The sequence below is a fragment of the Haliaeetus leucocephalus genome, unplaced genomic scaffold (assembly GCF_000737465.1).
Source record: "Haliaeetus leucocephalus isolate CR32 unplaced genomic scaffold, Haliaeetus_leucocephalus-4.0 Scaffold1014, whole genome shotgun sequence".
NCBI classification, from domain to species: Eukaryota; Metazoa; Chordata; class Aves; order Accipitriformes; family Accipitridae; genus Haliaeetus; species Haliaeetus leucocephalus.
This window is the reverse complement of record NW_010973450.1, coordinates 55,806-72,646: the sequence shown is the minus strand read 5'-3', so window position 1 is coordinate 72,646 and position 16,841 is coordinate 55,806. Positions and strand designations below refer to the sequence as shown.

The following is a 16,841-nucleotide window of genomic DNA, read 5'->3' as shown; positions in this document are numbered from 1 at the left end:
CCCCCCCCGCCAACAGCAGGCTGGGGCTGGGCAAGATCTTGGGAGGGGACGTAACCAGGACAGCTGACCTAAACTAACCAAACAGATATTCCATACCATATGATGTCAGCTTAGATATAAAAGTTAAGTAAAGGGAGGCGGAAGGGGGGGTATTTTTGTCTCCTGGAACAACCACTACGTGTAATGAAGCCCTGCTTCCCAGGAGGTGGCTAGACATCACCTGCTGATGGGAAGTAGAGAATAACATCATTTGTTTTTCTTTGCTTTCACACGTGACCTTTGCTTTCACTTTATTAAACTGTCCTTATCTTGACCCATGAACCTTTTGTTATATTATCCCCCCCTGTCCAGCTGAGGAGGGGGAGTGATAGAACTGCTTTGGTGGGCACCTGGCACCCAGCGAGGGTCAACGCACCACCAGTATACCATCAGGATGTGAATTAATACTTGTGCAAGAAGTAGGGCTAGAGTTGCCAGAATGTGATACTGTGTCTGTTACTAATGACTGAGGTGACTACTTCTGGTCCCTCTTCTCACCTAGGTGGAGAGGTAAAAAGAAACCCAAATTCAAATTGCTTTTGTTATGTAAGTGGATGTAGCATGTCACAGAGCTAGAGGAAGTGGTTTTTAGTTAAGGCAGCTTGGAAGGATATTATTCTAACAGTCATGTAGTAACACAGTATCTTTTGGGTGACTTGACAACTTTTCTTTCAGGACCAGTTTGAACAACATATCCACCAAGATTTTCATGTAAATATTTATGTTTATTACGGTTCTGACCGTAGCAAAGACCCATCAGTTCTTTCAGAACAAGACATCGTACTGACAACATACAACATCTTAGCTACGGATTACGGAGTAAGTAAATGAGAAAAAGTGTTTTTTGAAGATGCCTTACTGTTCAAGACTCCTGGTGTTTGGGCTAATGATGGCAGTATATTCGAGTGCTATTCTGGTAGACAATAAAAGGTTATAGCTTCAGTTCTGCTTTATGTACTTTCTTATGGGTTTGCTGTGGTAACGAAGGGAGGTTTTTTATCGATTGCTCCTGTAGAGACACTTATTTGGCTGCAATTGTGACAGCTTAAGGAAGAGACTTCTTAAGGATAGAAAAGGATGGCAAGTATGTAAATCTCCTCAAATATCAGTGGCATCCCATTTCTGCCTTCCCCTGTCAAATTCAAAGAATATGGAGCATATAAAAGCATAATTCCTTAGTTCTTGTTGCACATGGGCTACAACCAAGTAACTCATTGCATGGGATGTATTTGTAAAGTGATGCTTTCATAGAAATTCCAGCAATTTTAAAACCCTGAAGATTGCATCTTCAAATATAATATAAACTTCTGATATTCTCTCTGATCCATTTTCTATATCTCTGTGTCTTTGACGCCTTTCTTCTTTTCAGGCTTAGCTTGTTTTTGCTGTAGTTCATTCCTCATACTGGAGTATAAGAAGACTGGTAACATTTTCCAGGAATCATTAAATCTAAAAGAAGGAACGCTTCATTCTTAGTTTTGCTTTTCTCTGCTGATAAATAAACAAGATGTGAATAAATACTATCCGTTATTAATTGTGGAATTATTATTTAAATAGATTGCTTCAAATTGCAAAAAAGTATTTTAATTTGAGTGAAAGATTAAAATACTGTGTTTCAGATCAGAGGTGACAGCCCTTTACATAAAGTCAAGTGGCTGAGAATTGTGTTGGATGAGGGGCACACTATACGAAATCCAAATGCTCAGCAAACTAAAGCTGCCTTAAATCTGGAGGGACACAGAAGATGGGTACTTACAGGTAAAATATTTGACACCAGAGGAAATGCAGTGCAGATCATCTTAGTGTAATACTGTCTTGTGTTTCCCACTTGGTGTTTCTACTTTTGTTTTTTCTGGGAGATGGTTAATGTCTGTCTGTGTCAGATTCATTTGGAATGTTTTTAAACTTGTCTTTGAGCAGGGATTTATGTGTGTTGTCTTTTAGTTGTTTTTTTTTTGTCTGCTTGGTTTTGTGGTTTGGCTTTTGGGGGTTTCTTTTTTTTTGTTTCTTTTGTTTTGTTTGTTTTTACTCAGTTTGTAGACACAAATTTTAAAATAACTTTCGCTACACAGGTTTGGTGGAAGTGCAAGTAAAAAGGGACCTATTTATAAACTGGCATGTTATGTCTGGTTAGGAGCTCACAGTCTTAATGTACTTAACCAAACCTCAGCTTTTTGAAATGTAATAGTCATCCTAAAAACTGCCAGGAACCGTGCAAGCATATGATAAATAATATGATAAATGTAATTTAAAGAAGATCATGATGTAACCACTGCTGATGAAGCTGAAATGGAACTATTAACATCCAAGTCTTCCTAGCATTGAGAGCTGTAGTTTTGTCACTGTTAGATATTTAAGAGTTTTGTAATATTTTAATTAAAAAAAAATATGTATTTTTTAGTTTCTTTGAGGTTTTACAATCTTTGTTTGTTTTCTGTTCAGGCACTCCTATTCAGAATTCTGTAAAGGATTTGTGGTCTCTTATTTCCTTCTTAAAACTGAAACCTTTTACTGATCGAGAGTGGTGGCACAGAACAATTCAACGTCCAGTCACAATGGGAGCTCCAGGAGGACTTGGGTACGAAGTGTTCCCAAAGGGTTTGTGAAACGAGTATGACTAGTAGTGCCTGGGCAACGTACAAATTAGTGTTTCACATTTAAAATTGGAATGCATGTGTCATCAGTTCTTATTTGAATTTTTTAGTTCAAATTAATAAATATTAAATAATTCAAATTATTTAATATTTCGGGTTAATGAATTACATCATACTACTGGGCTTGGATTTTGTACAGAATGTGTATTTATGCAATAAACTGAAAAAAAATCCCAACACACCAACTCCAGCTGGGTAATATATTGTCTATATGTTTATTTTTAGGCGTTTACAGTCTCTGATTAGGAGCATTACCCTTAGAAGAACTAAAACAAGTAAAGTTAAAGGAAAACCCATTCTGGAGTTACCAGAACGTAAAGTACTTATTCAGCATGTTACGTTGACAGAGGAAGAGAGACAAATCTATCAATCTGTGAAGAAGGAGGGCAAAGCTGCTATTAGCAGGTAAGCAGATGGCTTTCTTTAATCCTGAAGGCTGAAGTTTGATATCATAAACTTGTGTTTCGGAAGTTTTGATTATGTGAGCTTTAGTAGCCAAGTGTGTATGCCTTAAGTGAATAATTGCAAATTAGCATAGCCTCTATTCAGTTCTGCAGAGTGAAGTAGAGACTGTTGCAGAACCATATATTAGAAATTCTGTTTTGAGAGAAGCAGAAAGGGATAGCAGATACATAAAGAATGGCCTTAAAATTTTTGCCACCATGTGTTAGCATTTCTTCTAGTAGAACATGCTGCTGGCAGCATTTTGTACCCTGTTTCAGAAGAGGATTTGATAGAATTATGTTCTGATTTTTCACTTTCCTGTTCGAATATATTTTAACTGCTAACTTGATCACTTGATGTCATCTGTTACTTCAGGCTGTAGCATTTCACACTAATGATAAAACTCTTGTTCAGATTTTTCAGTGAAGGGACTGTACTAGCTCACTATGCTGACATCCTTGGTGTCCTGCTCAGATTGAGGCAGCTTTGTTGCCATCCTCATCTCTGTATAAATGCATCTTCTAGTTTTTCAGCTGGTGAGTGAATGCTTTCGGTTCCTGTGTTTCTAAACACAGGACTTGCACTTTGTATTCAAGAATAGAAACACGTTTGTGTGCTTCCAAGCTTTCTAGCTTCAGCCTTCCTCTTTTCAGCTTGGTTTTTAGCTTTTACCTACCTCCAGCTTTGTTACCTTTTATTTTTTTCATACCATAATATGTTTGATTATGTTTGAGAGGTGGGTACTCGAGCATATACTCAAATATGAATGAAAGTAATGAAGTATGAGTAGTTACAAAGACTAGAAACAGGAGTTAATAAGCTTTGACAACCCATAAAGAAATAACTGAAGAGGACCTCTGCAGAGCCAAATGCAGAAGGCTTGTTAAAAAGCAATGTATCTGTTGTTGTAATAATTTACAGAAGTGCTTTTACAGCAAATTTTTTTCTTTGCCTCAGGAGAGAAGATGTAGAGGGGCTTTGGGGAATGGCTTGTAGATTGGTAGCCATGTCAGCAGAACCATTGCCTCTTCAGCAGAATAGGAAACTGTTGACTTTGTTACGGCTGCAAGGAAGGGTGAACACAGAGGACTGAAAGGAGAGTGAAATTTTTTTTTTGACAAGCCAGAACTGTGCAGCTGCATAAAGTATAGTCTGTTTGAAATACTTTAAATTTGAGAGTTCTCAAATTTAATGTTTTGAAAAATCCTATTTTGAGATGCCATTGGGATAGGTGTGATTTTTCAGAAAACCAAAAGACCAATGAGATATGGTAAGAACCTTTTTTTTAGAAGGCTGTCATTTATCTTCTGAAAAATACAAGATGGAGAAATGATTGGATAATTTCTAAATAATTATTGAACAATTAACTAGTGAGTAAGGCTATATCCTCATTGTGTATAAACTGTCCTAATCAGTTTGATCAATGGAACTGTGTTGATGTGTGCCACCTCAGTGTTTTCTGTATGGAAATCTCTGTTTTTAAGTATCTTTCTGTATTTGCAGATAATAAAACCCCTGAAGAACTGCCTGAGACATTAGTGAGTAAAATGAAGTTGGTTCTGAGCTCTGGTTCAGATGAAGAATGTGCAGTTTGCTTGGAATCACTGACTCTTCCTGTGATAACACGCTGTGCGCATGTCTTTTGTAAGCCATGTATTTTTGAAGTCATCAGAAGTGAACAGGTTGGTGATCTATGGTTACAGTTAATAAGTAATAGCTGTTAAAAAGCAATGAACTGGTATCACCAGAAGGCCACCTAGCTATCGTTCTTTTGAATCGTAAATGGTGAACAGTGTAAACCTAGTTATCAGCTGGGTTATAAAAACTATCGGCCTGAAATCTAACTATGGAGAGAGTAACTGTCAGACTGAACAGTGTTAAGGTCTATCATTTTCAAAGACCCTTCCCCTAGTTCTGACCTTACTTTGTCCCTACGGTAAAAACGATGGCATCTAGTGCAGCGTTGTATACCTCTGTGTAGCTGGATGCCTCTTCACTGCTTGTATGTGATGTGATGCATGTATATATTGCTGTGCTTAAAAAAGACCAAAGCTGTGTATTGGAAGTTGACTGTTGAACTAAAATTGTGTCTACTCTCCTTATTGCAAGCTGATAAACTTCTATGGTGAAATAGCTGCCTTGCTAGAGGGTCATCTTCATGGCCCTTCTCTGGACTCTGTCCAGAATAAGCTTGTGGATGAGTGTCTATTGATTGCTTTTTTGAAAAACACAGTATTTATTTTTCACGTGTGCTTCTAAGCTATACTTTTCCTTCTTGTTTGCCCTTTCCTTTCTAGGGCAGTCTGATAGTGTGGTAGTCTCACCATCTGTATCCAGTGCTGCTGCACTTCCCCTCTGGAATTGTTCTGCCTCCTACTCAGCCACAGTACAGCTGCAAGTGCCAGGCTAAATCTAGGTGGTGTTCTTCATAGGAGGCAGCAGGGGACAAATTAGTCCCTGCTTGTGCATAATCAGTCAACCTAACAAGACAAAGGTAGGAAGTGTTGTCTGTCTGGCACGTAGATTGCCTTTGTTTCATTGCCAGACACGCAGGGTTCTGTTCTGATGCAGATAACCCAGTTGAGAGTTCTGACAATTTTGAGGGAAACTAGTGATGTGAAATTACCCTCTAAGGAAAGGGCACTTGCAGAGGCCTTTTTCCTATGCAGAGGTTCTTGACGTGTCTGTAGCAGAATTGGTGCCCCTGCTCAACCTTCAGGCTTATTTCGGCATGCAGAGAAATAAATTGGGTCATGATGTGATGGAACCCATATTACTTGACTGTGCTGTCAAGTTATTTACTATGCTTTGCCTAGAAAAGACCTTGGAATCTGCAGAACCTAGGGCCTTTGTCCAATTCCACATTGTTCCATCGATTGCTTTCATAGTAGTGAAGTCTGAACAGAGGTTGGTGTAGATTCTGCTCTTTCGAAGTTGAACTATTGTGAGTTCGTAAAGCAGCAAGTGAGTAAGCCGTTCTTAAGTTCAAATGATTCCTGATTTAAATCAATTCCCAAGGAAGTTTTTGTTGCTTCCAGCCAAAACACTATTTCAGAGTTGGGGAATTAACTGTTTCCACGTAATAGGTATTTATCCTAGTGCTGCATCTTAGTTGGGTACTTCCTGTGCCTGAATGGTTACAATGCAACTCTCTCCTAGTAAATAGCTGAGGAAAGTACTTTACTTCCCACCTTAAAAACAAAGCAAACCAACAAACACATACCCCCTCCCTCAAAAACAGTTTGGGTTCAAACAGGATTCTTCCAGGCAAGATGCCTGTGCTTTCCATTATTAATACAAATGAGAGCATTAAGCCATCAGTGAGGAATGGGATGTGAAGCTGCCAACACAAAACTGCTGAGTGAAAAGTTTGGCCTTTCATTGTATTACAGACTTGGAGACCATTTTATCTTTCTAAATGTTAACCTAAAAGTATTTACTGAAATTGGAAAAACTTTTTACTACTTAACAGCTTGAGAATTAACACCTTCATTTCAGTCTTTCCTTGAGGCTAGCTTCAGAGTTGTGCAAGTAAGTAAATGTCCTATGCTGAAGTCCCAATAAAGCTGTAAAATCTCTACAGTGATCTAATGTCTTTGTGTATTAACTGCATTCTTGTAAAAGCTTGCCAGATACGCATTAAAACATGCTCTTTTTTCTTCTAGTTGTTGATTGCAAGACACTTTTTGTCACTTTCATATGCTTTCACTGCAAGTGTTTGGTATCTGTATTGGCATTGTTCAGCTGTGTTTTGGGTTTTCTGTTGTTTTTAGTTACAGTACTAAATTGGAGAAGGGATGCAGAAAGATGTGAGCCTTTTATTGGGGGGGAGAGCGGAGAAGTCTTTATGAGCACTGTTAGGATTTTTTTTTTTCCTGGAAACTTTTTCATATTTATTGGAATTCATTTATTTTGTCTCATCATTGGAGGATTTTTGGATTGCTGCCAATTCAGGAATGGTTTGTTTGTAACTATGTTTTGGAGACTTATTTCGGATTCGTTTGTGTTAAGATTCTGTCTCTTGAAAGGATATCTTTATTGCTGCAATTAATTCATGTATGCAGACTATGACTGCCAGCCTCTTTAATTGGCTAGAGGTTCATTCCAGATTAGCAGCCCCCAGTAATCATCTGCTTTCTGAGGTCTGCTTTGCAGCCAGTCTAAAGATGCCTTGGTTCTGTGGCCAGATTGCTATATAAACTGAGGTAGCCAATTTTAAAGGGTTGCTCTGTTAGGCAAAAGTTTTTCATGTCTGTTGTTTCTGCTGTGCAAAGTTGTGTATTTGTATAGTGCATGCAGTCTTTTGTTAAATTTTGTGAGTAGTCCTATGTAAGTGCTATTGTATAAATTCTAAACTTTGACTTATCTAGAGTATGCTTCAGAGAGAAAAAAAAGCTTTTGGTGTTAAATTATGTCTCATTTCTCATGTCTGTTGTGGAAAAAGAGAAGATACCCTGTGTCTGGCCCTGACAAAGCATATTTCGTCAGACTGCTATTATTTCTGTGCAGGCTTTGAAGAAAAAGGGTAAAAGGTCGTTCTTTGTTTGTAACTAAGAAAGATCTTGTCTTTGAAAGATAGTTTATTTTTCTGGTATTTTAAATAGTCTTCTCCCCATAGTCCAAGTATTTGCTTGCTTTCAAATCTTGAGCTGCTTATTTCAAGTATAAATATGCTCGGAAAGATGACCGCTTTTAAGGAAGGCTGAGTGTTTTTAAAACATGTAGCATTTATGTCACCTTAATGTTCTCACAAATATTTTGATTGTTATGTCAGAAATGACAAAGCAATGTGTTACAAGAACGAATGTAGTCCTTGAGGATTTTTTTTATGAACACCAATATAATAATTTCATAAAAGGTGCTTTGTAAAGGTGATCTTTAGTACTCACTATAAATAATTTGATTTAATATGTTTCTTCTAATGTTATTTGGACTTTTTTGTAGCCAAATGCCAAATGCCCTCTCTGTAGGAATGAGCTTAGAGTAGAGCACTTGGTGGAATGTCCCCTAGAAGAGGAAATAGACTCCAGTAATGGAAAGAAGTCTGATCGAGAGTGGATATCCAGTTCAAAGGTACATTCCATTGTTTTTTACTTGGCTTTCATTATGATTTTGTAGAGCACTCTCTAGAATTTATGTGTAAATATGCTGAACCTACTTTACATATGCATAACATACTTTATTATTTAAAAGTCTGCACAGCGTGTCTAGCCAGCACAGGATAAAGTGCATAATAATATCTCATCACAAACAAAGTTTGTAGCAGGGAAGCAAGACAAAAGGAGCACCAGTTGTAATTTGATGCTGGTGATTGCGCAGGACATAGATGCGTATTAATTAAATGGAACTTTCGGTAAAAGAGCTGTTGCTTTGTCTTTTGTTTCTGTTTCTGAAGATAGAGTAGTTCTATAACCACTGAAACTATTCAGGTCTTAATTTACTTTTGGAAACTAAAAATCTAAGTAAATCCTTCCTTCTTAGAACTGTTTATATATTCTGCTCTAAAGGGGAAAACTAAGTGGGCATCATATGTTCAATATAACACTTGTCAGATAAAGTAGTGAGATATTCTTATTTTACTTTGCAGACCTGTTTCTCAAGGTCTGTCGCATCATTTTTTGTCTTACCTTCATTGTGCATTTGCTGCCAGAAATTAAATCTTCCTGCTGGTAGCTTGACCTTTTTGTTTTGAGATTGCTTTTCTGAAACTTTTTTTTATTTTAATTTGTAATGAAGTTGTTGTTCTTTCAGAAGTTGGTTATAAACTTATTCTCTAAAAATCTTTCTGTGGAGACCTAAGAACTAATTTAGGACATTGTGCTCCAGGATAAATATAAATTAAGGTTTTTTGTTTGTTTGTTTTTTAAATTTTTTACCTGGTGCAGTTACTTGCATTCTCTAGTTAGTGGTTCTTTACCTAATCATAGCTAAACTTTACATGAGAAAACTGGCAATGTTCTTCTGCCTCAGATCCAATTCCTTGCTCCTTTTGTTCTCATGTTGGTCCCAAGAGTGTTTCTGGTGCCTCCTTATCCTCTGTCATACCTAGCCCAAGGTCTTGCATAGCTTATTTGCCTGAATGTTCCTAGGGAATGCCTTTCTTGCTTCTTGAGTATTGCTACAGTAGAGCACTTGCCCTGTGGCTGTTCCCTTTTTCCCTGTATGCCCTGGGTAGTAGAGGACTGGGTTTCTGACTCCTCTTCCGCACAGCACCATCAATCACCCTGTAGTTTGTGACCGTTAAAAGTGCTCAACCCTTAGTTTCCTTTGGAAAAGAAACCCTACCCACAGAATTTAAGATTAGTTCGTTTAAAAGGTATTACTGAAGAGTGATTTCTCAATTGATGTGAACTTTATCAAAGTACCTGTAGGAGTGGCATCTAACGAAGTCAGAATAAGCTGCATAAGTCTTCATTTGATTTCAGATAAATGCTCTCATGCATGCTTTGGTAGAACTACGGAGGGATAATCCAACTGCTAAATGTCTGGTTGTTTCTCAGTTCACAACTTTCCTGTCACTGATAGAAAATCCCTTGAAGTAAGTAGAACTACTGTCATTTTTAATAAACATGTGCTTTTATGGTGTTTCAGAAAGATCTCTCAAAGGATATAGTATCCTTTTGATCTTTAGAACTTCAGAAGAGGAACAAATTACTTAATTAGATTAGTGGAATAAAGCCATGACTCTCATTCTTGTTATTTTTAATGTATCACCTGTTAAATGCAGAATTTTAAATACGCATTTCAAAGTAGAGGTCAGGTTTTGAATGTATTTCCTGTTGTCACAGAAAATGGATTGTTAAATTGAACATTTTTACTTTCTCTTCAGAGAATCAGGGTTTGCCTTCACTCGTTTGGATGGCTCAATGACACAGAAGAAAAGAGTAGAAGCAATTCATTGTTTCCAAAGCAGCCAAGCAGGATCCCCAACTGTAATGCTTTTGTCTCTGAAAGCAGGTGGAGTTGGATTAAATCTGACAGCAGCTTCCCGAGTGTTTTTAATGGATCCTGTGAGTAATGGGTCGTTCATAATTATCTAACTTAATCTAGGTGAAGCTCCTTTGGTGTTTTCCTAAGAGGTAGAAGGAAAGCCCCTCTGGAATGAATGACACTGATGAGTATATGTTAAAGGGCAAAGAGGAGTTTTTGTTTGTTTCCCTGGCATGTTTTTGTTTTAACACAATATTTTTGTGCTGTCCATTTATTTACTGTGAATGGACAGAATGCTGGTAGTACTGTTTAACAAAGTGATGTGCCACCTTACAGTGTAGCATTTGATATCTGTTCCTTCTTTATTTCTTTTTCTTTCTGATACTTTTGAATGTTATTTTGTTTTTTCTAGTTAATAACTTCAAAAGCTGTGAAGTGGAATTTCAGGAACAGTATATTTTTTTCTGTGTTATTGCAGTGCTTCTCTGCTCTAGTCTTTCCTGTTATTCTTGTGAATTTATTTCTTTATAAAGACATTAATCTGAGGTTACTTTTTGTGGTTGTAGGAGACTGAGAAAGATGGTGATATCTAAATTTAGGAAGTTTTTTCTTTCATTAAAGCACTCAGGGATGCAAAATTTTTTGGAAGGAATAAAAATGTAAATTACATTTATTGATAGCAAAATGGTGGTATTAACAGAATTGGTTTGTGTCTTGTGTCATTGTACAAAATGGAAGTTTTTCTGTTCACTTCCTCCCTTCTCCACTATTTACTCCTCTGCTCTGATGTCCTAGATTTTGGGCAGTTGCAAACTGAGACAAATTCTGCAGTTTGTGCACTTGAAAACAAAACCAAAGTAAATGAAAATAGAGTAGCTTTGGACTTGGGTATCTGGTAACACCAATACTAAAGAAAAACTACTAGCTTGGGCATCAGGTTAGTGATAACAACAGCATGAAGACAAAAGCTATTTACTTAATAAACTAAAGGAATTAAATACAAGTGAGAGTGTGGAGAAGTTGCCTTGGAAAAAGGTTTTTCATTAATTGCGATACATCTTCACAAGTATTGTTTTTGTATGTGTTGCATTGAATAGTTCAGTTGGAAGAGGACCTACAACACCATCTAGTCCAACTGCCTTTTTTTTTTTTTTCATTAAAAACCACCCAATTCTCTGAATAAGAAAACTTGTGGAAAGTCCAAAAAAATTTTCATTTTCTGTGAAGATAATTAATGAGGTATAATGCATACACTGTCCTGTGGCAAGCAGTTTTAAGAAAATAAGCTAAGCATTGTTAACACTGAGTCATTTACAGTATATAGTTATACCTCACAAACCAGAGCCAAATACAATTGCAGCCTTCATACACCATTGAACAACTTCTCCTCATCCTGCTGGTGACCATTCTGTGATGGTAACTGTCCCAAGTGGCAGTGGTTGACTACTTGTATTTGATGAAGGGGCAGTGGGACCATGTCATCCTTTATGATCTCAGTTTTGAATGTTCGGTGCCAAATAAGTTTCGGTCATGCATTAGCATTCCTTCAAGTGAATTGGCAGCAATAATAGGATTTAAGAAAAAGCAGAAATACCTCTGGAGCCAATGGAGTAACCAGTTTTTCAACTCAGATTCTGTGGATTTGTTGTAGAACTGTAGCTTAGAGGTCTGTGTTCTTCTCTGAGAGGTATTATACCACAGTGCAAAGGAGGAACATTTATCCAACCATAGACAACTTTCTTCCCTTTTTTTTATTTTTTTAAATTGTTTATTTTTTTAAATACAATCATATCTGCTGAATTCTCACCTTTAGGAAGAAATCCGAACCTTTAATGTGAGAGTATCACCAGTATACAGACACTTCTCTGAGGCTAAAGTTTCTTCATATTTTCCCATGTAAAATACAGTATCCTTTGTATGAGATATTGCAGAAAGGCATAGAGGTATTGCAATTCAGTTTTCCTCTGCTGGACTCATGAGAGAAGAAGAGTGAGAGTAGTACACTTTGGTCCTCCTCAACTACAGCAAAGATAGAATGAAACACGCTTGTGCATGTTTGGGCTAGGTCTTCCCTCAAGACTACTTCTTGTTTGTACAGTCAGATTAGTATTAGAACCATTTGCCATGCATACGTAGCTTGCCAGGAATGTTCATCTTGCAGTGGCAGATGTATCATTTGTTGCACTTCTGCTCGCTACCTTAGACTGGAGAAACAAGCTTGTTTTGCTTTTATCTTGCAGCTTGATGTCTTAAGTGTCTTTAGGCATCAGAGGTTCTTAATATCTAGTGAATTTTTTGTGCTAGCCTAGTGCTGGTTTTTCCCCCCTTCTATAGAAAGGATTCATTAAGAGTTCCTAGATAACTTAGAGTATGTGGGTGACATGGCAAGGTGAGCCCATTGGATGAGGCTTGCTTATCACAGACAGAACATTATAATATTTTAGGTAGATTTAAATATCTATTCTGTGAGAACCAGTAGTGCTATACCTTTATATAGAAAAAACATGCTAGAAGAATGCAGAGCACAGACTTCGCATTTCACAAATCCTTGTGTTTAGTGTTATATCCTGAGCGTAAGTAGGAACAGCTATGCTACCATTTTGTGTTCAGCAAATTTCTTGTTTACCTAACTTGGTGATGATTGCATATACCAATGCAAGTATACATGGGCTTTCTTAATGGTCAGGGGACTTAGTCCACTGAAAAATAACTGCCTGTGTTCAGCTGGTTTAGATTTTGCTATCAGGAAAAGAGTACTGAGGCAGTTAGTATATGCAGCATTTATTTCAGAATTAAAATGACAACGAGATTGTTTTGATGTCTCCTAGACTCCTGACAGACTTAGTTTTTAAAACATTTACCTGAAGTTCCTGCTTGTTATGAATATATAACCAGAAGTTCTCAAAGCTTTCTTTATAGTGGGATACTTAAGGAGTGAGTATTAGATTGGGAGTAATTAATCTGCAAGCGATATTTGTTCAAGAGGTGATGGTACAGTAACTTCTTTGTGATTGCATGTACATCTTGCTATGTATTTTGAAGTAAGTTATTTAGCTTGTTCATTGCTGCTACTGACAGGCTTGGAATCCTGCTGCAGAAGACCAGTGTTTTGACAGGTGTCACAGGCTGGGTCAGAAGCATAATGTTGTTATTACTAAGGTGAGTTGAGAGGTGATCTGTTTGAACATTTTTCTGGTTATGAATAAATAAATTCTTTTCCAAAACACTTTACTGCATTTTTAAAAGAATTGTGACATCATACGTCTCACCAGTAAACTTAAATTGTGGTATGATTTTGAAGGTGTGGGCTTTGGATTGTAAGATTCAATAAAATGTAACCTATTCCCTGTGAAATACTAATTTTAAAAATTAGATGTCCCTGTTGAGCTATTTGGACTGACTAAGATGGGGTAATATTGCTGTTGTCTAGCCTGGCTATTACAGTTTATTGTCCTGAAGGTACGTAGAATGCTTTTGCTCTTGTCATAGCAGCTTGTTTAGCTGCAGAAGAGCAGCTGGTCTGCCTCATTAATACCCACTGACAAAAACATTACTTGAGAAACTGAAGACAGGTTCTCTTCTAATATAAGTAGCAAAGAAGAGATAGATATTCTGTCAATAAGCCTTTTTTTAAAAAAAAAAGGCAAAAAAATTAAAATGCCAAACCTTCTCCTTCAGCTGCTTTATAACCCTTCCCTCTTGTGTTTTCTTTACAAAGTAATAATGAAATAATGTAACTGTGCTTTAGACTACTCAGCTTTTTAACTTTTCTTCCAAAGTATCTAAATTTCTCATCCTAAACTTTTAATTTAAAAAAAAAAAAAAATCCCTTCATTTCATTGGGCCTTTTTTCTATTTCAGTTCATAGTGAAGGATTCAGTGGAAGAAAATATGCTGAAAATTCAGAACAAGAAGAGGGAACTTGCAGCAGGAGCCTTTGCTACCAAAAAGCCTTCAGCAAGTGAAGTAAAACAAACCAAAATTAATGAAATTAAGGCTCTAATTGACTTATAGCTTGAAACTGTGGTATTTTGAGTAAATAATATATTTAATATTTTAGTTAATACTGCTGTTCAAGTTATATGTCTCGTGCTAACTTCTGGTTTTGCTGTCTTTGCTGTCAAAACATAAATGCTTCACATAAAATATAAAAACTGATTTGCTCCTAAATGTTAATTTAGAAATGCACAAAACTTGTTCTGCACTCCTGAAATCTTGCCAGTGTTCATTTCTTTGAAATGTTGCTTATTATGTACAACGCTTAAGAATACATAAAAATCCCTCAAAACAGAAATGCATTTTCATGCATTCTAACTAACAAGAATTTCATCTCTTAGAGGTGAAAAGGTAACAAAAGGTAAGTAATGTGTGTTTTGTCCTTCAGACAAAGCCCTTAAGAAATTAATTAGCTTCATGTTTCAATCTCAACGTTTCCTGATAACCAAACAGATCTGGGCTGTTTGTTTCAGAATAGGTTGTCAGTGATCACTTCATAAGGAATTCTTACTTTTGCAGACTATGTTCAAAGATGGTATTTAATTCAAAATTTTAAAACCTTTTTTTTACTATTTCTGAATAATACACGGGTGCACCAGGGAGTTCCTCTGTTGATTACTTCCCAGGAGCTAGTAAAAATGAAGTACTTAAATTTGTAAAACACTTTCTTTTAATATTTTACTTCCCTTAAACAGAATTCCACTGGTGGTTTTTTTGTTGTTTTTTTTTTTAAGAAGTAAAGGTTTTGTGATTTGGATAAAATGCTGGAATCATAGGCTTGTATTGATAATGTGCTTTCTAATTTCTGTACACACTTTGAACAATACAGCTGTGCTATATGCAAAGTAGAATGACCCACTCACTTGTCAGTGAATCAGCCCTTGCAAAATAAACAAAACATATTATTTTAATAGCTGCCAGCTTTCTAACAGTTTTCTTCCATTAAGTGGTTTTCCAGTCCCATGCATATGTCTTAACGGAATGCTGATCATCATGCACCTTGATTTATAGGGGAAGAATTTGGTAAACTGCTCGTGTTCATGTACTGCAAAGTGATAAATAGCACTGAAGAATCTCAGTTGAATATTACTTGAATATTCTTGTCTGTTCCTTCTATCTCTTTCCATTTGATTCTGGTCTTCGGTGATGCTGCCTTCCCTGTAACGCTCAAACTTCAAATTGGAGGCAGAGATTCTATGTTTAGGTCCTGTTTAGATTCTGTGTTTAGATTCAGGAAGTGTATTTGGCAGCAGAGAAATGGAATCTGATTTGCTTCTAATGCCTTTCAACTTTTCCTCTGTCTTAGAATACCAGCTAGCTGATTATAAGATGAATTGCAAACATAGGAAATGGAAAAGGACTGAGAAATAAAGGGAAGATGTCTGATATTTGGAGAAACAGTGAGCCAATGGAAAGAGTGAGAAAGGAATTCAAAATATGTAATCTAACAAGCTGATGCAGTTTTTGGGAAGCCAGCATCTTAGCTATAGAGAAAAGTGCTTTAAGTCTGTTAGAGAAAGAATTAAAAAGACATGAATGACTGAAGACAGTGTGAACCCCAGTAACTGGCTGTCATTGGTAAGTTGACAAAAGAACAAGAAAACAGAGCTATGCCTGATAGAAATTTTTTTTTATAGACTTTATGTAAATTAGACTCTTTGGGTTTTTGTGGTTCAGGTTCTGATGTTTAGAGATAAGCTGGAGAAGTAATTTTTTATTATGAATGATAGATTTGGCTTTGTATCATTCTTTCCATTTTCCAAGTTAAAATTCCATGAGGAAAAGACTTGTTTCAATGGCTAGTCAAGCTACATCATTACTTGTGTTAAAATACACTGATATTTTGCAGAGTGGCTGAGTTATGATTATGAAAACAGTTACTAGTATCATTTTTCCTCTACTGGATGATGGTTTCCATGTTCCAAAGCCAAATAAAAACTTACTGGAGTTAGTACTAAGCTGTATGGCTAGTTAAGGTCTTTCACAAGAAAACCATTAATGTATCTGAGAGAACAGTTAAAGGTCAAAGCTGATTTGATGGAGCTGTTCAGTTAAAAGCCACCGTGTTCTGGTTGCTTGGGGTTTCTTTCTGCTTTTCATAATCTGTAAGTAGTGTTTGGCTCTTGGTATTCTCTTCCTTGGAATTCTAACAGTATGTTCTGTAGCATGTTCTAGAAATGAGCTTTTGAGTTAAGAATGTAACATTTTTAATTCCAAAGACTGAGCTAGTAGTCTATCAATCATTGTGGGGTTTTTTTTACCCCCTACATAAAGATAAATGGAAAAAAAAAGTTTAAGACTTGCTCTGAATTGTCACTGTCTGAGGAACACCTTTGATTACATGCTTTTTAAAGGCAAATGAGTTCCAATACTTGAGCTGCAATCTAAGCAGGGCTATGACTTTTGAATAAGGATGTTTTGAGTATAGTGCTTTAATTCAGTTACTGGTTTGAATACCTACAGTTTAGAGCAGAAAATTATTTGATGTATCAGATATTACATGGGATAAAGGGATCTCTCTCTCTGCAAATGCTGCCTGCAGTATTCATGAAGGAAATAGTGGCAGATAATGACATAAAGGTCTTTTTATTGAAAATAAGCTGCATAGAGTTTGGTAGAGATATCATACCTTTCATTTTCCTGAGGCTGTGGGTAAACACTTGACCATAGTATGAGTCACAGAGGCTAGGACAGAATGGTTTTATAGGTGTTCTTTCTTTACTAACTATATTTGTTAACCCAAAACATGCAGGCTTTCATCTTATTCAGCATCTTTCC

General features: G+C 36.6%; 1 protein-coding gene across 1 annotated transcript in view; it reads left to right on the top strand.

Moving 5' to 3' along the window:
- HLTF (helicase-like transcription factor) overlaps positions 1 to 14,081 on the top strand; it is a 26,588-nt gene extending 12,507 nt beyond the window's left edge. Inside the window, exons 14-24 of the mRNA XM_010584988.1 lie at positions 715 to 858; positions 1,659 to 1,797; positions 2,482 to 2,617; positions 2,919 to 3,098; positions 3,552 to 3,673; positions 4,641 to 4,819; positions 8,082 to 8,210; positions 9,563 to 9,675; positions 9,967 to 10,147; positions 13,146 to 13,226; positions 13,929 to 14,081. Coding sequence (XP_010583290.1) covers positions 715 to 858; positions 1,659 to 1,797; positions 2,482 to 2,617; positions 2,919 to 3,098; positions 3,552 to 3,673; positions 4,641 to 4,819; positions 8,082 to 8,210; positions 9,563 to 9,675; positions 9,967 to 10,147; positions 13,146 to 13,226; positions 13,929 to 14,081 — 1,557 coding nt within the window. The remainder of the gene's footprint in view (positions 1 to 714; positions 859 to 1,658; positions 1,798 to 2,481; positions 2,618 to 2,918; positions 3,099 to 3,551; positions 3,674 to 4,640; positions 4,820 to 8,081; positions 8,211 to 9,562; positions 9,676 to 9,966; positions 10,148 to 13,145; positions 13,227 to 13,928) is intronic.
- Positions 14,082 to 16,841: the final 2,760 nt, after the last annotated feature.